Consider the following 21,706-nt stretch of genomic DNA (forward strand, 5'->3'; position numbering starts at 1 on the left):
CTCAGACACACTGGAGATGAAATCTACACGAAAGTGTAGTTTTCCTCAATGTCTACCCAATTTCAATTTTTTCTTAGGTAGCGTGGCTTTATAAAAGAAAATGTATGCAAAAAATTCCAAATGATTGTAAAAAATAATAAATCCATTGATACTTAAGGATGGATGAACCTCTTGAGACTTGTTTGGCAAATATTCACAAGGTTCAATCGCCAGTAGAGATGAGCCAATAGGCTTGATCGAATACCTCTGGCGCATTGCTCCTGGTGCCAGGGAGGTGGGAGGGGTAGTAAAAATTTGCTGCCCCGGAAGTGTTTATACACCGGGAGCTAATGTGTCGGAGGTATTCATCTCTACTTGCCAGATTTTTTTTGACTGAATTCCATCTTACGTTAGGTTCACACTATGTTAGGGTCCCACTTGGGGACGCAAAAAATGGAAACCCAATCCATTTAAAAATCAGTTATCCGTGGAAACTTGAGGACCCCATAGACAACAATCTGCCCAATTTTACCAAAAAATGTAGAGAGAAGAGTCCTGCTGGCAAGTCCAATGGGAGATGGAATCCCCGAACAGTTATACAGCGGTGTGACCATAGCCTCAAACAGAAGTGCTCCGAGTTGTCTAAATTGTGCAATAAGTGGAGAACTAGGGGACTTGCAGAAAAATAATAAGCATTGGTATGCACCCAACAACATGTATCGGCTAGCGTTGGGGGGCGCCATACACACTGGTCTGGCCAAAATCTGTGGGTTCAGCCAACGGTTATCGAATGTGCATAACCAGATTAAGCCAAATTCTTTATTGGATCAATTTCAACACATTTCGACTCCTAGCCTGGTGTCTTCATCAGACCAACCTGGTGGTGTTTGTGCGTGTTGTTACCCACTAACCCCGCCAGGTTGGCCTGATGAAGACACCAGACTAGGTGTCGAAATGTGTTGCCATTGATCCAATAAAGAATTGAAAATTTAAACAGCCATTTTTTATTTCCGGAAATTTTTTGTTGTTGTTTTCAATCCCTGGTTGCTTGGTAATGCAGCAGCTGTCCTTCCAGCCACTTCAGGATCTACCATTATTTTATGGAGGCGCCATTTTTTATCCACTATTCAAATTAAGCCAAAGATACTTCAAAGGGCATCCACCAACATGAGGTCAAACCCAATATATTACTTCTAATAGACTCTGTTTATACATTGTCATTTTCATTAGCTTTTTTTTTTCCATGATATATTATACCGTTTTTGTTAGCAACAACAAATCCTATAAATTCCAAAAAATAATGAAAAAACATAACCCAAAACCTCTTAAATTGCTATTTTGTTACAGCTTTAATCACCCTGTTCAGATTTCATGCTGTTTTTTTAATGTTTTAATTCATTTCCCCCCACAAAAACAACAATTGCAGCTTAAGTCTCCTCTGCCGGATAACTGCCCGACACGATTAAATTCAATTAGGTTCCAAGCGGTTACATTGCCATCTTCTTCTTAGATGCCAATAATGATCATGTATGTCTTCAGATATTCTTAACAAATCAGATTCATAATATGCCCGAAGAAACAAATGGAAATTTGCGACAGCGGAAAAAAAAAAGCCTGTAGTGTCTGCATACTTTTACATATTTAAGAATAAATTAGATAATTGCATCTTATAAAGAGCTATGATTACATGGTGAGCCCTCTGTTCTATCCAGCTCTGTCCAAAGAAATAATCGTAACAATAGCGGTAAATAAAGAACGAGTTATTGGTGTCTATCAAAAAAATCAAATATTCCGAATGTAAATAGCAAAATAAAATGTGGTTCTATTTATATAAGATCTGAATGGCAAATGGCTTCTAGCTATTAAAGGGACCATTCATCGGTAGCCACTTAGTGATAAGTGATGGATTAAATATTTCTGCTTTGGGCCATTCGAAATATGGGGACGTGAATTACTAAATGTTATCTGTAAATAGAACATACAATGCTGTAGGGGCGGCTAACAAAATAAGTATCCATTTATCGTAAGAGGTAAAATAAACAGGATCAGCGGGGGGAGATAAGTAGTTTACTGCTGGCCTTTTCATGAGATTCCGACATTGTATCATTCAGTACAATGCTTAGCAGACATGGTACGCAATGTTAATTTTCGTAAGGCGTTACTAATAGAGATGAGCGAGTAGTATTCGATCGAATACTAAGGTATTCAAAATACTCGTACTCGATCGAGTAAAACTCGCTATTCGAATGGAAAGATTCGATGCAGAACCAGCGTTGATTGGCTGAATGCTATACAGTCGGCCAATCAACGCTTGTTCTTCTCCTACCTTTAGAAGTCTTCTCCGTGCAGCGTCCCCGCGGCGTCTTCCGGCTCTGAATTCACTCTGCCAGGCATCGGCCTGGGCAGAGCCGACTGCGCATGCCCGCTCTACAAGAAAATGGCCGCTTTGACTGTAAGCGGCCATTTTCTTGTAGTGCAGGCATGCGCAGTCGGCTCTGCCCAGGCCTGATGCCTGGCAGAGTGAATTCAGAGCCGGAAGACGCCACGGGGACGCTGCACGGAGAAGACTTCTCGGAGAATCCAGCTCGACCCTCACTCGTGGACTTGGTAAGTTCTATTTGATCGAATGTTGCCTACCCCTGAAACGAGCATTTTCCCCCCATAGACTATAATAGGATTCGATATTCGATTCGAGTAGTCGAATATTGAGGGGCTACTCGAAACGAATATCGAGTATTTAACTACTCGCTCATCTCTAGTTACTAATTTAAAAGCCAAAAGCAATTATGGATCCTTCTGTCTTAAAATTTTTTACGGAATCAATTATTATATTACTAGAAAAAAAGAGATATTCCCAAAAAACACTTTTCCAAAAACATCCACTGTTTCTCATCCCGATGCCACATTGGGGATCTAAGGTGTGTACTAGGTGTAAGATATCACATCCTGCTCATGGACAGGACCACTAAAATCTGAAGAATTTTATTTTAATGGTGTAAATTTTAGTAAATTTTTGTTACAGTCAAATTGAAATTCCAATTGTAACAAAAAGTGAGGGATCCAATTCAAGATTGAAAATCGACATCTCCAAACCTTGTTGAGTTAACATCATCCTTAAGTGTTATAATATTGGGACCAAAAAAGTGAAGAAAATTGAAGTAAATAATTGGCAATTGTTGGTAATTTCGGAAGTGTTGAAACAAAATATTCAAAAATGTAAAAAGGTCTTAAAACGTGTTCACATGACAATTCCGTGTGCATGAACATAAACGGCAGTGCACATATACAGAGTATAGCACTGTCTGAATCCGTAACTTTTTTCTTTCACCAATTTTCACCTTCCTCGCTTCGGTGTTTAAATTAGACACACAAGGACGCAAACTAAATCCTCATAAATGCTACTATTTTTGGGGTCTATGTGATACAGATCTTGAATTTAGTCCTTAGACTCAAAGATCTGACAACTGAGGCCTTAAGGACCAAGCAAATTTTTTTTAAATTTTTTTCCACGTAAGAGGGCTCGATTTTTCAGGATGAGTTGTACTTTTCTGTGGCGCTATTTCATGATACATATAATTTGCTAATTAGCTATCATTAATTATTAGAATATTCATGGTAGGAATTTTTTCAAAAATGTTTACCATGAAAAATAACATGCTAATGGGCGGTTCACATTTGCTCCTGTTGTCCGGTTTATGCATTCCGTCGGGTTTAGGTCTTCAGCCTGAGCAAAACTGGACAGGGGACGGAAACCTGGCGGTCAGTATTAAAACCCATTCACTTGATTGGGTTTGGAAAGGTGACCGCCTGTGTGGTTTTTTTAGCCGGACACAAAGTCGGACATGCAGGGTTTTTTTTGTGTTTTTTTTATTGTAGTTGACCCAAATATGTATTGTCACACAACTTTTTAAAAAAATTTAAATATTATATTTTGCTAAAATTAAATTTCAAAAACTGTTACCTTTTCACACAAGACTCTATCATATCACTCGCCATGAGCTTAAGGCGCTGCTCAAGGTGCTTCCCAAACTCTTCTTCAGGCCAGTGGAGATCTCTAATAAAGGTTTGTAGGGCATCAAGTTTCCAGAATAAATCTTCCGACGTGGCTGATCCATTACTGGTGGGGTGATACAAGAAAACATTGTTTAGTCGGGTGACCAACACATAGCCTGATGTGGAGAACATTTTAATTTTCCTCAAAGGTAGCGCCAGCTCCATAATTAAAATATCTGTGGTCTCCAGCATCAGGGCTCGGATATTTTAATTTTTTATTTTTTTTTACCCTAATCTATCTTTCTTTTGGAGCAGAACACAACAAATAAAATTAGACAAAACTGGATAGTTTGTATGGCATATCTCGTCCTTAATTAATAATCACATGGATATATGTAGTTATTGAAATTAAGGATACAAACTGGGGATAATACAAGCCTTGATTGTTGACAACCACGTCATAGTCGTGAACAATCAAGGATCCATGCACTTCTGTAAGAAGACTGTTAAAAGGAGTCAAACTAGGTATAGAGTTGTGCTAACTAGTGGTGGGCGAGGACGTAGTTAGAAAGACACCCAACGTCCAAGGTTCAGCAAAAAAAAATTTCCGTAAAAGTCTTGGGGTAAATTCTCTAGACGTGAGATTTTTTTGGAGATCTTTTTGGATTTATTGGCACCTATGTGTTCCTCGCATACCACTTTTGTTAACACCACAATTTATCAGATGTTTTACACACCATGCAGTACCACTTGTACTGACATCCTCTATAGAAACAGTCTGAAGTAGGCGTTTCTATTATGACAGATGCCAGCTGCATTGACTTAATGCCGCAGAGCAATACATAGCTAATGCACACGTAGCTATCGCAGGGTGAAAAATAAAATCATATTCCCAACATGCCAAAGGTCTTGAAGTCCTGTTTTAACAAAAGTTATGGTTTAGGAACACGTTGTATATTGGAATCAGAGAAATATCTGATAAATGGAGAGAACAGAACTTTTAGAGTGAAGGTAAATTCAGGAAAACAGGCTCAGGAAAAGATATTCAACCAGGTACCTTGGCTCTAGGATGGTAAATATTATGCTCTGTAGGTGCACGCAACGAGACGTTCACATCTTGCGAACAGTTTGCTTCCAAATGGAAGAACGTATATTTTTTTTGAATTCTAAATTGAGATTTGGAACGATAAAGGTTTATGTTTTAAATGGTAGAGTACACACAAATGTAATAATTGGTGTCTATTTCTACAACATTTTGACACCCATCTGCCTTCGGAGTTATTTCAAATGTCTTCTCGTTTTTTTTTTTTTCCTTCTTTTATGTTTTGATAATGTCACAATTGAAATGTTTCCCACAACTAATTTGGATTTCATTGATTGAATAAAGCCATCATATGCTCAGTTACTGATTCATATCTTTTCCAAGAAGTGTCACAGATCATGCACAGAGGGGGAAAAAAAGCCTCAGTTACTGCTGCCTAATCTACCTTTCTCCAATACAGTCATCATAGCATGAACAGGACGTTTATTTCTTAGGTGGAAGGTAATAAAATAGGGTGATAGACGGGAGGAAATAATTCTAATTATTGGAATTATGCGTGTAGGCAAACCATTATTTTTTAAGTATTTTTTAATATTTTTTATAATTTTATTATGTTATTTTTTTTCCAATTTTTTTTCCTGCAAAAATACTATATATTCCGCTCATGTGAATCTAAGCTTAAAGGGGTGGTGAAAATCTATGGTAAAAAAATTCTGCACCAATTTTTTTAAGTAAAAAAAATTCTAAAGCACATGGATGCAATTTGTATAATTTTATCTGCATGCTTCATACTGTGATCTGCGGCCGATTTTCTCTGTGCATCCGTTGCCTGTGGACTTACCCTAGGACTATGTTCACAAAAAATGTATGGGAAAAAAACGGAAAACGGTCCATTTTTTTTACAACCATTTTGGATCTGTGGGCATCATTTTTTTACTGATTCATCATAAACCAGTATATTAAGGGTCCATTCACATGGAAGAATATGGTGAGGAATTTGGTGTGGAATTTCAGTGCTGAAAAAAAAAAGTTGTGTTTTTTCAGCACTGAAAATGCACACCAAATTCCTCACCATATTCTTCCATGTGAACGGACCCTCAGGGTAAGTTTACCGGGGTTTTATTTGGGCCAGATTTTGACCTGGAATCTGCGTCAAAATCCGGCTCAAAAAAACCACCTCCCATTGAAATCAATGGGAGCCGGTCATTTCCTTTTTCCATGAAGCGACATGCCCTTTCTTCAGGTGGATTCCGTGGCTGATTCAGTTGCAGATATCCGCCTTGCGACACTCCCTCCTCACTAGGCCCATTCATATGGGCCTAATTAAGAGTGGAATGCCGCGACTGGATGCCGGTGCACTGTATGTACTGCACCGGCATCCAGTAGCGGCTAGCCATTTTTTGGACCGGATTCTGAGGCGGCCTCTGCCACACAATCCGGTCCATATCACCCAGTTTGAACCCAGCCTTAAGGATCCATAAAAATGGCCAAAAATTGGGTATGACCAATTTTTTGACAGGGTTCGGGGGATATTGTCACTCCTTAGGGAGAGACCACCATATAGGTGTGTGGAGACTTGTTAAGCCTTTAGCACTCCACTTTGCAAGGAACTATGGGAAGAATATGCAAATCCGCCTTCCATGATGTAATTAGGAAGACAGTTGCTGCCTCATTGTTGCAAACCAATAGAGGGCGCTCACTGGAATGTGCAAGCCTGTCTTAAGACAGGATTCCAGTGAAATAACCCAATCAGAGATCCAACCAGATCGAAACAGCTGTCCTCGATTGAGAGACTATAACCTGGTAATAATCCCAGCGTCATTGCTAAACAAAGGCCTCTTGGAAGGTCGGGCATGAGGCTAAAGGGAGCAGCCATTATTGGGTTATTTCACTGGAATCCTGTCTTAAGACAGGCTTGCACATTCCAGTGAGCGCCCTCTATTGGTTTGCAACAATGAGGCAGCAACTGTCTTCCTAATTACATCATGGAAGGCGGATTTGCATATTCTTCCCAATTTTTTGACAGTCCATTAAAATAGAACGGCCATAGAACGGCCATTACAAAAATGGTCATTGCATGGATATTTTTGACATTTGTGTGAATAAGGTCTTACAAAGATATTCTGTACTAGACGCAGTATCTAATTTTTTATTGTCCAATCAAAACTGTAGCTATGGAAGTGCAGCATAGACCTCTATTGGGGCCGGTGCTTAATAAATGGGTATTCTCATCCCACCTCCTAAATCTGTCCTGTCATGGCCATTTCCTATAGGAGGTATGAATATATCCAAGCTGTACTATAATGGCTATACAGTAGAATAGAATTACAATTTATAGTTCTTTTTTGTTTTTTGTTTTTTTTCAACATAAGATTAACTGGCTTTGTGAAACAATTTTTTTGTGTTTTATTATGTTATATCGATAATATATCATGTTGTTCTCAAAAAAATTCAAAGATAAAATAATATATATTTTTTTAATTCCACATTTTTCAAAAAGATCTATTAGAAATAATTAATCCATATTCATGCCAAGATTCCTGCACATATAAATGAGGTCTAATGTGAAGTGAATACACACTCAGAATCATATATTGCAGCCATCCATGACGGTGCAGAAAAGCTAGGCATTTGTGGGAGGTTAACTGGTAGGGCTACAGGTACTTTAGGGAGATTCACATTTGGAAGATTCACATTGGGCAGATTACTTGTTAAACTCCTGTGGAAGAAACAGACAGAAAGAAAAAGATACCATAACATGACAATGCAGATGTAGCAGAAGCACAAAAACACTCACAAAAACAGAACGAAAATGTCAAAAGGAAGACAAAGCAACGGGTTAGGAAACAAAAGCATGAGGGTGGAAGATTTATCTGATTGGTGGAATAAAAATGTCAATTACATGTAAAACATGTACAATACACAGACACAGTCACAATATAAAGCCACCAATAACTCTCTAGCAAAAATTTTACAAGCATCACAAAAACAGGGCGCAAACTTATAGCCAACTGTAATAAATATGTCTTGAGTGTCTTTCATGTAGATGACTGTATCATAGATCGGGGTTGTTCTGATCAATGATACAGTAGCCATAGCCTGCTATGGTATAATACTGTACCTTGGTGTACCTCTAATTATGACGGGTCATTGGGTTGGGTCAAAAAATGTAAAACCAGTGAAATTCATCCATTTTTTTCACTGACAGTAAAAACCGATGCAAAATGGATGACACTTGGTCATCAAAAATGGAAAAATGGAATGGAAGAAAAACGGATACAAAATAGCTCTCAAAAAAGCATTTGATAGTAGTCCCATCAAAAACATCACTGTCGTGTGTAAGAGGCCTAAAGGTTGGGATAAGGCTTGTTTGGACACTAAGCCACTGATTCATAAGAGTCTGTGGATGGTTAAGGCTGAGTACACATGTAGTATTTTGGTTAGGATTTTGAGGCCGTATCCGCCTCAAAATCCTGACCAAAAAGACGACTCTCATTGAAATCAGTGGGAGCCAGTCAGTTCTTTTTTCCGGGAGCTGTTTGTTCTGGCTCCCAGAAAAAAGAACGGACATTCTCATTCTTCAGCCGGATTTGCCTCGCGAATCCGCCTGAAGACACTCCCTCCTCCTGACTAGACCCATTCATTGGGCCTAATTTGGAGCAGAGTGCGAGACTGGATGCCGGTGAACTGCACCAGCATTCAGTCGCAGCTGCCCAATTTTTGGTCCAGAAACTGAAGCCACCTCTGCCTCAGTTTCCGTACCAAAAAACCCTGTGTGCACTCAGTCTAAGCGTCCCAAATATACCTGACTGGTTCCCATTTAGTCTACAGGTTGTGTCTGGTATTGTATCTCAGTTCCAATAGCATGAACGTGGTTGAGATGCAATACCTTGCACAACCTGTGGACAGATGTGACACTTTTTTTCCGTAGAAGGTAGCCATGTTTTTTTCATAATCCTTTGAAGTTCCATTTGTTCAAATGAGTCAAGGAATAAAAAATAGTAATCTATTTTTGAATGTGGATCGTGAACCCAAATGGATGTGTAGTCTTTGATATTGCAGATTTAGCAATACTTTAATAAGCCACTAACAAGATCTACCACATCTTACTAGATGTAAATGGGGGCGTCTCCAAAGATGGGTAGATGTCTTATCAACCCTTGGTGGCAATGAGGTATCTACCATCCTATTGTCATCCATGTGTATGCAAAATAATATTATTACTGAATTGGAATTACCTTCAGATTTACCAAAATTGGCTTAAGATATAGAAAAATATATTTTTCATGATAGGGTTTCAGGTGGAAGATTGTCCTAAAACTTTGATGGTGTAAACATATGGATAGGTAGAGAATCACATGTGATTCGTAAGACTTTCAGATATTATGTATTACTCTCTCTCACATAGTCATAGATAATAACAGTAAGATGCCATGGTTTGTACAATTTTATAACACTAAAACACTACTAATATAGACACAAGGTACATCGAACTGTAAGTCTTTTTTCTATACTATTTTTCTATAGATTTTTTGTTCAAAAACAGAAATGTATACAAACTCCTCTTGAGAGTTTTTGAAATTTTGGATTAGGTTAAACATAGAAGAACAAAATCCAGATAAGACCAATATAACATGGACCATATTTAAAGAGTAGGTAGGGTTGAGCCGATCTTGAGATTTCAGGATCGTTTTTAAATTCCGATTTCCGATCATTTTCCATCTGAACTCGATCCCAATGCCGATCCTAATGCAAGTCAATGGGATTTTTTTAATGATCGAAGATTGGATTTTAAAAATGATCCTATTCACTACACAGCGTGGAGTCCAAAAATTGAAAGCTTCAATTTTTGGACTCCACGCTGCGTAGTGATTAAAAAATCCTCTGGCTGCTTAGTCCCCCCTGCTGTCCACTTGCCTGCACAGATCTGCTGCCGCTGTCCCTCCCTGTTCTTCTCTGTTCTCTCCTCTCTCATTCAGATGCCTGCAGAGCGCCATGCGTGTCCCGCCTCCCTAAGTTAGTGTTACTGATGCTGGGAGTAGGTGGGGCTTGTTGTGGCTTAGGAGAGTGTGGGCATGTACAGGGCATGGAGACGTGAGTGCATCACTTATGTTTCCACTCCCAGTACCCACCCACACTCTCCTAAGCCACAAGCCCCACCTTCTCCCAGCATCAGTAACACTAACCTAGAGAGGTAGGGGCGCGCACAATGCTCTAAAGGTATGTGAATGAGAGTGGATAGGACCGAGAACAACGGGGAGCGGCAGCAGATCTGTGCAGGTAAGTTGAGTGATCGGGATCGGAATTCTGTTCACGATCTTTTTTAGGTAGGATCAGAACCCGATCGCGATCGTGACATTTAGTCGATCGGGATCCGATCTTTTCCGATCCCGATTGCTCAACCCTAATAGTAGGATGTATGGTATATAACATGGACTATATATACATAGTAGGATGTATGGTATATAACATGGACTATATATACATAGTAGGATGTATGGTATATAACATGGACTATATATACATAGTAGGATGTATGCTCCCAATATGGATGCGACCTAGATTAATAGATGCAGTAGATAGACGCTAGATTGGTAATATAGAACAAATAAAAAATCGCCGACATTGTCCTTTGTTATCCTCTCTTTTAGGGGACTCTTTAGTGTGGCGCTTTTGTCAGAATTAAAAAGCACACTCATTAAGATATACATAAGCTCATGAATAACGCCCATATGTCTCCTCATTGTTTTGCGCTTTAAGACATGTTGAAATAAATATGCTTTACGGTCTCCGAAGATGTCTAGGACACAACACAATAGGAATTTGGATTTCATTTTTGTTTTCCTGCTTATTTGCATTTTCTAAACAAAATAACATAAAATTATTTTAATTATCTTTATTTCGCCTACTCAAAGTAGAACTTTATCTTGGTATGGAAAGGCAAAATTTATGGAGAGTTCTTTAAAGGAAATAGAAGTGAATATTCACCGCTGAACAATAGTTTTGTTTCCTAAATACAGTAGATCTAAAATTCTGCAATGATTCATTTTCTAATATAATTTTTGGAAGTTCATTTTTTTATTACACAGAGCTGCAAATCTCCAACACAGGCATAAGAAGAATGGAGTTATAGGGAGCTTAGATATAGTTAGGATATGTTATCAATAATTGAGATATCATTGTATACAAACCACAGCGCCATACTTTGTGTAGTGGTTGGGCCTGGTATTGCAACTCAGTACTATTTAGAAGAAGATGCTGAAGCGCTTGCGCGAGTGTCACTGCCCCTTCTAATAGCTGATTAGCATTGGGAACCAGGAGTTAAATCTTAGTATTCTAATATCAATAACCTATTCTAAGGAAACATCATGTCCTTGAAAAAAAACCTTAGGTTGGGGCGTAAACGCTGCGATTTGGTGCGGGAAAAATCATGGTGTTATACAGTAACAACAAAGTCGATGGGATTCATGCAAATCCCATGCCCACTTTGCGGTAAAATCCGCAGCGGAAATATGCTGCGAATTTTCCAAAACCGGCGCGGTTTTGGAAATTGCAGCATGTCAATTATATCTATGGAAACACCGATGGCTTCCTCATAGATATAATTGTAACAGAAAGTCTGTGGAGGAAAATGCTGTGAACTTTCTGTTTAAAGTGCTGCGGGCAGAACCACGATGCATTCCCACTGCGATTTTGGATCGTCTGGTGGGGCCTTAGCCTTAAGGTGACGGTTGATTGGTGTTTGTGCTGCAGTTTGGCCTCAATATTTCACAGTCCCTGCAAAGTGAATAATACGCTCCGCAGAAATGTTGCAATTTCCAAAACCGTTGCATTTTTAGAAATCACAGCATGTTCCTTATAACTATGGAGAGAGAGAGAAAGCGAAAGTTGTAAATTCCCTAAGCAGACATTAATAAAGTCCTGATTTTTCAGAATAAATTAGGTAACAATTTGTAGAGGCGCCTTGCCTAGGAGACTGCAGTATAGATGTACCTTATGCCTGTAATAGTCATTTCAATGACTTAAACCCACTCACACATACAAGAACAACATCAATAGGCGACATAACGGTGTATAGAATGAAATGTAAAACAATACACATAACAGTCAAGAGATGCAGGTCCAAACTTTACCTAGAAAATATCAAATCTCATGAACTTCATACGTTTACCTGAAATCTGACTTATAAATCCTAAGCATCTATTGAACTACATGAATGAATTTGTATCAAGCAGATGGAATGTAGATGAGGTCCCATTGAGATATATATATCAGGGTAACAGAAAATTACTTACAACATAGTCTTAGATATTATTATACTAAAATATATAGAGAACACGAGAAATACAATGGCTCTCTGCTTCGTTTTCCATTAACATAGAAAATTGTAACATCGAAAGACACTTTACGGCTGACAAGAATCAAGAACAATTATTCCCATTTGAGTAAGAACTTCCATCCATCTGCTACAAACTCCGATTGTATCAAAGGGTTCCTTACTTTACTGGCTCCCACGATTCACGCTCAAAGCCCCTGTGAATTGATTGTGCAATTGAGGACTCCATGAGGTCGACATATCTGACAACAAGTGGAGCAAACAGGTCTTGGAGATGTTTGTGGAATTTTCCATTGCATAAGTTATCTAGAATTATAAGCATATCACAATACTATTAATGGGGGATTCTGCTCTTAAAATAGATTAACACATAATATGGCCATTGGTAAAGCAAGCAATTGTTTAACATGTATCAGTCAATTAGAAAATTTTTGATATGTTATAATGAAATGCCACGAGGTTTGACCAATGTTGGGACTTTCACACGATGGTAGGGCTGACCTCTGGGTCCCTCATCTGTCATTGCCACTGCTTGGCTTCCTTTGGACAGCAAAGTGTGCAGTGTACAAGCTCATTAGGTTTCTATGGATCTGTACACCGTACACTCTTCTCTCGAGCAAAGCCAATCACCACTAGGGGCACAGCTCATCACTGAAATCTTCTTCCCCTTCATTTCAGTGGTCAATGAGGTATCAGCACCTGAGCCCTCACTTGTCAAAACTTCTGACTAGGGTTGAGTCGATCTTGAGATTTCAGGATCGATTTTAAAAATCCGATTTCCGATCATTTTCCAGTCGATCCCGATCGTGAAATTTGCTCGATCGCTGATCGGAATCCGATCTTTTCCCATCCTGATCACTTAGCCCTAGTCAATGCTTCTCTATGGGAAAATTCACTTTTAGGGTTGAGCCGATTTTGAGATTTCAAAATCTGATCATTTCCCAGCCAATCCCGATCGTGAAATTTGCTCAATTGCCAATCGGGATCCGTTCTTTTCCGATCCTGATCGCTCAACCCTACTTCTGTCATGTCATTATAATATCACACATTGTATGAAATGATATTTACATTTTAATGTAATAATTGTAATAATTGTAATAAATCTTATTTGGATCATTTTCCAGATTTATAGTTGTCATATACTAAATACTTTCATTGCTATAAAAAAAAATCTGACCTTTCATAGTAACAATTTAGAATTGGAAGATTGGTTCCCGAATTCCTAACAGATCCCTACAGTGAAGAGATAGAAACCCCTTTTTGTGCATTGTGCCCCTTTGGCATTGAGAAAAGCTCAGCAGTCGGGTGGACAGTCTATGTACAAAGTTAATAGGGCACAATGTTCAACTTAGAATTTCTGCCGAGGGTGGGGTTGGGGTCTTAGTAGTATTGGCGGGATAGTTTAGCTAGGTAAATGGGAGGGGGGGGGGCGGACACTAGTAGTGGGCGGAATAGCTTATATCGGGGGACAGGGAGGGGATGCAATGGAGATAGAGACAAAGAGAGGAGTAACGACAGGGAGGTAGTGTGAAAGGTACACAGGAAACTACATAGCAGGAAGCTAACACCATGTAAACAAATGCAGGAGATTCCCGGAGCTCTCACAGACACCCAGAAAACACTCTCAAAACACTGCTAAAGTATGTGGGTGTACTTTTAACCCATTAATAGCACTAACAGACCTTTTATAAAAAATAATAATAATAATTGCCTGGAAAATCCATTTAACTATGCTTTTGCCCTACTGGGAAGAAAGGAAGGCTCCTGCTGTAGCCAGTTGTTTTACAGCCAGGCACAGGACAGTGAGGAGGAAGAGGGGATATGGCTGAGCTCCGGGGATACATTGAACTTTTTTTTTTCTAAATTTCTCAGTTTTAATTGTAAAATGAAATAAAATTAGAGAAAAGGAAGTAATGAAGGAAGGAAGTGCTGGGATATTTTTATAATTTAACTTTCCTGTAGTGGGACACCATCTGTGATATCCAGTGACCTATACCGCTTCTCCACTCTATATTGACTACTTCCGACATAATTTACAAATGCAAAACCCCTGACAGGCTGCAATTCCCAACCCAACCACTGGAGACCTATAGGATAGATAATTTGTGATATTGTGAAATCATGTTGTTTTTAAAATCTGGTCATTTCATGACTCATATATCTGAAAATGTTTCGCCAAGAGAAAAGGTAATGCAGCTTATGTAGAGTGGGCCCTGACCTATAAAAATTCTATATATGATCATTGGATGATCAAGAATTATTGACAAGTATTGAGTGTTGTAAGATCATTAAGACTGCCATATACTGTACACTAGAGAGTGTCAGATCCTAATTCCTGAAAATGACCAATATTCTAATGTATATGGACCAGTCCAATACCATCAGCCATTTTTGATTTCAACATTGCCTTACCAATTCAGTACTGTCAAGGGTCACTGGCAGTAACATATCCCGCTCCCTTTATGCCATTATGCTTGGCCCAAAGAGTCTTTACGTAGTTTTTTAACTGCTCTAAACAGATACATTATGTTACATGTAGATGGAATGATAATATTATAATGATATCATATATTACCATTATCGCTACCGCTGTACATAAGTGGGCACAGAGAAAACACTGAATATAATGAAGTCTAGACTAGGCTCTAATTTGCATCATGCTCGCTCCAGGGCACTAGTCTTATTTTAACTATTGGCGACAGGAGTCATGATACAAATGAAACTTGGCTTCCATCTAATTTGCATTTGTCATGCTGGGTTTTTTTTGTGTCCTCTCCCCAAAACCAATCTTCATATATAGAAGGTGCTATGCATGGGACACATATAGAAATTGACAGGTCCTCCTTAAATTAATACTATTAAAACTTCATGGTAACATTCATTTAATGAAAACTTTTGTCCACAAGGGCTCACCTTAGCTCAGGTGCACACAATGTATTCATGTAGCGTTTTATCAATGGAAAAGACTTGGTATTCCAAATTCTATTTTGGCTTAAAAGGTCCAAGGCATGTAATAGAGGCCCATAGAATCCCTAAGTTTCAATTGTTCGGACTCAAGTCCGTGCACTGAAATCCTAGTGGTTACAATAGCTTGTTAACTCTTAACAATGTGGTTATTACATAGCCACAGTATTGTACCCATAGAAGTGCCTAGGGGCTTACTGTACCCCCAGTAAGCGACCCTCCCTCCTTCATTTTCTCTTCTGCACAGCCCCATACTCAGTAATATTCAGTGAGAGGCAGAAACAGTTCTCAATACAGAAGCCAGGAAAAAAAAAGTGAAAAAATGCAAGATTTCACCGAAAGGAAACAAAATGTGTTGTTGGGAACATATTACTTCTTAGAATTTGGGGTCCTAAGGCGCCCTTCCCACTTCACTGCATGATCATGGTGAGGAGTGGTTTAAGGCCAGGGCCCCACAGGCCGGAAACGAGGCGGCGTTTTACAGTATCTGCAAAGTGGATGGGATTAATGCAAATCCCGTGCCTACTTGGTATTTAAAACAGCAGCACGGACATGCTGCAATTTCCAAAATCGGCATGGTTTTGGAAATCGCAGCATGTCAATTATATCTACAGAAATTCTGGCGGCTTTCCCGTAGATATAATTGTAACCGAAAGTCCGCGGAGGAAAACTTTCATCAATTAAAGATCATTGGGGGTCCAATGCCCAGGATCCAAGGAAATCTATGGTTTGAAGAGTGGTAACAGTACTCCTAGAGAGCCACATCCATTTCATACACCATGCAACCTCATGTTTACTGGTGACATGGCCAATTCACAGCTCAGTTAGATTCACATACTTAGCTGTGATACCAACGACAGACGCCATGTCCAGTTTGATGGTTTTCTTTGAAGAGGCCATGGCGCTAACCTAAATGATACAGACTCTGGAGAGCCCAGGGCTTTCACCCCAGCCAATCTCCAATTGTTGACCTAAGGATAGGTCATAAATTTAAAAAGCCTGGAAACCCCTTTTGCTGGACTGGATGAAAGTAGTCCTGCCGCTCCAATAAATGTCTAAGGGGCTGACGGAAACTGATTCCAAAAATTTGTAGTCTTGCAAAAATATAATCTGCACCTATTCCGTACATCCTGCAATCGTTCCATTGACCCTTTTTATTGACATGTAAATCAGCCATCCACATCTTAACAATTATTTTGTGATACTAACATTAACATACTGTTATCCAGCAATGCTTTTTTTTTTTTTGTTTCATTTTGGAAATCCATTTACATAATCAACGATACAAGTGTGAAATGTTAAGTAAATCAGGGGGAAAAAAAATCCTAAAAAGTCACAGATGTGTTTTGTTGCAATAAACCGGTTCTATTTTTCAGTATGTAATGCAAGGCATAATTTAACAAATCATTTAAATTAGACATATTTCGGGGAAAAAAGCAATGGTTCTGAAAATTGGCTTCTGATACTTTCAAGACAGCAGGCAAAAGGCAGCAAATTATCTTTAGATTAGCAGATGGCAGATTTCTTAGTGCAGCAAATACTACTCGTTCCTAGCAGTCTAGCAGATGGAGTTGCTTAGGAGAAAGGAGGATCCTGTGTTTCAAATCCAATAATTTGAGGTCGCTGTTAGAGGCCATCGCACACACATAATTGGACAATTTACAATATATTCCTATCCTTTATAGAACAGCTTAAACAGGATCGTTGATATTTGCATGTATTGCTAAACTTTACCTGTTTACAAGTGAAACTGAACATCGATACATTCGTTTTTCATTATTTTCTTTGTGCAATTTTTTGGGTCAGCTTTCGGAGCTGATTGTTTACTGGTACCATGTATATAAGGCTATGTTCATACAGGCGTACAGCCATGTTAGATCTGTTTCTCAACACATGTAAGATATCATTGGAGCCCATCTCTGGAGATGTTGTGCACATCTTTAAGAAAAAGAAACTTTTTGTATTGGTTTGCCCTGCAAAGCTATGTTTTATTGTCAGGGGTCTGTGCTCTGTATAGATGATGTAGTTGGGACCTTTATGTGTCCTTTTCAGCTGAGAACGTCTAGGTGTTTTGATGCTGTTGAAGGACCTGTGATCACACAGCTAAATCTGTGCAGGTCCTCAATGCTGTGAATTCTAATGATAGAAGGGGTTTTATAAAAAGGATCTGTTTCTGGCACCAATAGAAGTTGTATGAATGCCTACATGAGTGCCCCCTCCATCCTTAAGCATATCAGATCCAGACTAGGGACGATCAGAGGCGAGACATGTATGGCTGGGAAAAAGCCTGCATGGAAGTGGTGGTAATCGTAGAGACCATAACAGATATCAAGAGATGGTCAAACGTAGAATTTGGGACTGTGTGCATTGTATGGATAAGTAAACATGGCACAGATGACACATGGATTAGTTATGGGGGTTGGTCCAGGCTGGCAAGGATAGCCTTTGTCTGTATGGAGTCTGCGGTTTGGGAGGGTTTTTTTCCGGGGATTCTGCCCCACCCTCTGGTGTGCTATATTAGCTGGGGTTTGCTCCAGTCCTTTGCTGGTTATACTCCTGTGATCGCCTATTCCTGTGACCTGTACTTCTATTGTTTGCTTGGTTCTGAAACTTGGCTTGTTTGATACCCCTTTCGTCCTCTGATTCAGTCATGTCTATTTACCTCCTTTTACTGACTTTTTCTGACTACTCTGTTGTCTACCTTCTCCGTGTTGGTGATAGTCTGTCCCCGAGTCCCTGGTAGGGTGATTTCCGAGGGTCTCTATTTAAACCTCTGGTGCTAGGCAGGCGTAGTTAGGGCGAGTGATAGGGATAGTTACTAGAGATGAGCGAACAGTAAAATGTTCGATATTCGATATTCATTTCGAGTAGCCCCTCAATACTCAACTACTCGAATCGAATATCGAATCCTATTATAGTCTATGGGGTGAAAATTCTCGTTTCAGGGGTAGACAACATTCGATCAAATTACACTTACCAAGTCCACGAGTGAGGGTCGGGCTGGATCCTCCGAGAAGTCTTCTCTGTGCAGCGTTCCTGCGGCATCTTCCGGCTCTGAATTCACTCTGCCAGGCATCGGGCCTGGGCAGAGCCGACTGCGCATGCCCGCACTACAAGAAAATGTAGTGCGGGCATGCGCAGTCGGCTCTGCCCAGGCCTGATGCCTGACAGAGTGAATTCAGAGCCGGAAGACACCGCGGGGAAGCTGCACGGAGAAGACTTCTAAAGGTAGGAGAAGAACCAGTGTTGATTGGCTGACTGTATAGCATTCGGCCAATCAATGCTGGTTCTGCATCGAACTTTTCCATTCAAATAGCGAGTGGTACTCGATCGAGTACGAGTATTTCGAATACCGTAATATTCGTTCGAATACCTACTTGATCAAGTACTACTCGCTCATCTCTAATAGTTACCCCGCTATAGTCCTCCAGCCTAGTTTGCTTTGCAGTTCACTTATTTTCTTTGCTTGTGCTAATTCTGCATGACTAAATAAACCAGTTTGCTTAACACGTTTGTTTGATACTATTCTGTTCAAAGGCATAGGACCAGCTCCATATTTTGCAGCTCTTCACCATGGTCTGGACGCACAGGTGCAAAAGCTATGGCTGAGTGTATCGACCATAGCAATGAATGTATCAGTACAATTGCAGATGTGTACATGAGTCCTTAGTAAGGACAGGTCCAGCACCATCAATGGCCAGTCATTATTTACAATGACTCTATTCCATTGCATGTATTGGACAATGCCTCGTAACACTGGGTGAGAAAAGCTGGACTCATACCAATATACAGTCCCCTGCTCTGAATTCTCTTAAAATGGCCGACCTTTGTGAGACAACCTCTTGATCAATAGAAGATAAACTGAAAAAAGAAACAACTGGCTGGCACTGATACCAGTAAATGTGTTTCCAAAAAGAAAGGGGAAAAAAGTTCCATAGTTTCTTAGCTTCCTCATACGGTGTAGTACCTGTATAGCATGTTCATGCTACAAATTCAATATAATTCCCTTTATCCATTAATTGATACCCCAGATTGTCTGATAACCCAGCATTTGTTCCAAGTAAAGAACTTTCACCTGTTTAGACTTTATAGATCCATAAGCAAAAGTTTGAGCAGAGAGAACCAATTAGGAACTGAAAAACACTAAATTCATGTAGCAAAATTTGCATGAAATGGGTTTTCTGGGCTAAAATTATTGATGACGTATCCTAGGTCATCCTCATCTATTGGTAGGTTCTCAATACCAGACTGGCACGTATCTAACCTGCTCAAACACTATATATTTTTTTATTTTTACCCTTTGCATCTTTCATGAGTTTTCATTGTTTTTAAGTTACAGATTTCTTTTTACGTTGATACATTTACTTGTGCACATTAAATTGACGTATTTGTATTAAATCGAAACACTGTACTCTATTTCTTATACCATGTACAGCACATACAAAGTGAATATGTTTACTTCTTCCCATCTCAAAGATGACCCTGAATTTGTAGGATCCTCCCATGTACATGTATTAAATATAATGGATATGTAATTTGCATTAAGATACTCTGCGGTGACTTGGGGCTGACAATGCGCTGTATCACGCCATTTCTTATGAATTATTCATGAGTATCATTGAGCATGTCTAAGTGTTTTGCTCTATGGCCTTGACTACAGCAGGGAATTTAGTAATGAAACTCAATGGATACTCTCATTTTAACACTCAAATGAGTCAAGAGGATCTAGATATCTGATATGATGAAGTTTCCAATGAAATAATGTGGCCCTTGGTACATATTATATGGTGATACAGTCTCATTAGCACATGGTGATAGAAAGTCCATGGTTGGGTTGATGGAGTAGAAAATGTAGACAATTTGTGATAATATTCAACTTCCATTAGTTTCTATATATTGTACATATATCAATACAGCTATAATATGAATCTTCTGTAGCTAGACATACACCATAGATAACTGACAGCCAAATGGTCATTATGCCAACAATTGTGTCTTCTGTGCCTTTCTTTCCATATACACATGAATAAGGGTAAATTCAAATGGGGTTTTTTGGACCGGAACCTGAGGCGGCCTCCGCTGGTCCAAAATACGTGTAGCTGCGACGGGATGCACTGGCATCCAGTTGCGCACTCCGCTCCGGATTAGGCCCAAATGACTGTAAGCGGCCATTTTCTTGTAGTGCGGGTATGCGCAGTCGGCTCTGCCCAGGCCCGATGCCTGTCAGAGTGAATTCAGAGCCGGAAGACGCCGCGGGGACGCTGCACAGAGAAGACTTCCCGGAGAATCCAGCCCGACCCTCACTCGTGGACTTGGTAAGTATAATTTGACCGAATGTTGCCTACCCCTGAAATGAGCATTTTTCCCCCATAGAGTATAATAGGATTTGATATTCGATTCGAGTAGTTGAATATTGAGGGGCTACTCGAAATGAATATCGAACATTGAACATTTTACTGTTCGCTCATCTCTAGAAATAAGGACAATGTCCAAAATGTGATACTCTTGGTGAAAAAAATATTTGGACCCCGGATAGAAATCTAATAATAGTAATGGGATAAGCAGTATTATTATAATCAACATCGTCATTACTGGTATCAATTTTTCTTTTTGAAAAACAGAATACAAAAAATTAGCAAAATTTAACATTAAACAAATCTCTAATATATATGTACTATAAAAGAAAATACATACAGTCAGTACGGAGGAAATCATTCAGGAGCTGAAACAATGGAAAACTGCCCCATGTGTCCGGTGGCTGCACTTCCAAAGCGGCATCCATATCCACCGCGAAGAGGGAGAGGAAAGTCTCTGCATGTTCTACCATTAAGTCCGACCACCAAGCAAATGCCTTTAGGTACACAAAGAGAAAAACGGAGAAGAATCATTTTGTGACAAATTTCTGAAGTTACGTTATCCCCCCTCCCCCACACCCAGTCCTTATAATGTAAAAGGTTTGAACAGAATACCATTGTAAAGAGAACTGTGCATCTAAAATAGTCAACACAACAGTAGTGAGGGAAAATATGAAATAAAAATAAAAAGAATCTATAAAAAATAACATGTTCCCTTTACAATGCAAATCAAGCTATCTGAGGTCATGCTCAGAATTCAAGGTTTAACCATTTCATTCCTAGTGTACAAATTTGGGAGATCATCTTGAGTTTCTTCACTGAACTGTTTTTTTTTTTTCCCATCATCACCGAATTCTTCTAAATAAATTTATTTATTGATAAAAAAAAATTTGAAAAGTTTTTGGAAAATTTAAGTAATTTTTTATTTCTAAATTTATCCAAAATATCAGGATAACATAAGAAAGTTATTTTTTTTTTTAAAAAAAAAAACGTCAGTGAAGTGACTCAATGTCATGCTCATGGGAGTTAAATTAAAAT

The 21,706-nt window shown here is 39.2% G+C and overlaps 1 protein-coding gene across 10 annotated transcripts in view; it reads right to left on the reverse strand.

Moving 5' to 3' along the window:
* Positions 1-21,706, reverse strand: part of CADPS (calcium dependent secretion activator) — a 306,702-nt gene that overhangs the window by 64,263 nt on the left and 220,733 nt on the right. For all 10 annotated transcript variants that reach the window (XM_075287333.1, XM_075287332.1, XM_075287331.1 and 7 more), the window contains 4 exons: positions 21,009-21,165; positions 12,515-12,656; positions 7,596-7,733; positions 3,941-4,096 (listed from right to left, as the gene is read on the reverse strand). In XM_075287333.1, coding sequence (XP_075143434.1) covers positions 3,941-4,096; positions 7,596-7,733; positions 12,515-12,656; positions 21,009-21,165 — 593 coding nt within the window. The remainder of the gene's footprint in view (positions 1-3,940; positions 4,097-7,595; positions 7,734-12,514; positions 12,657-21,008; positions 21,166-21,706) is intronic.

The sequence above is a fragment of the Leptodactylus fuscus genome, chromosome 9 (genome assembly GCF_031893055.1).
Source record: "Leptodactylus fuscus isolate aLepFus1 chromosome 9, aLepFus1.hap2, whole genome shotgun sequence".
In the NCBI taxonomy this organism is placed as follows: Eukaryota; Metazoa; Chordata; class Amphibia; order Anura; family Leptodactylidae; genus Leptodactylus; species Leptodactylus fuscus.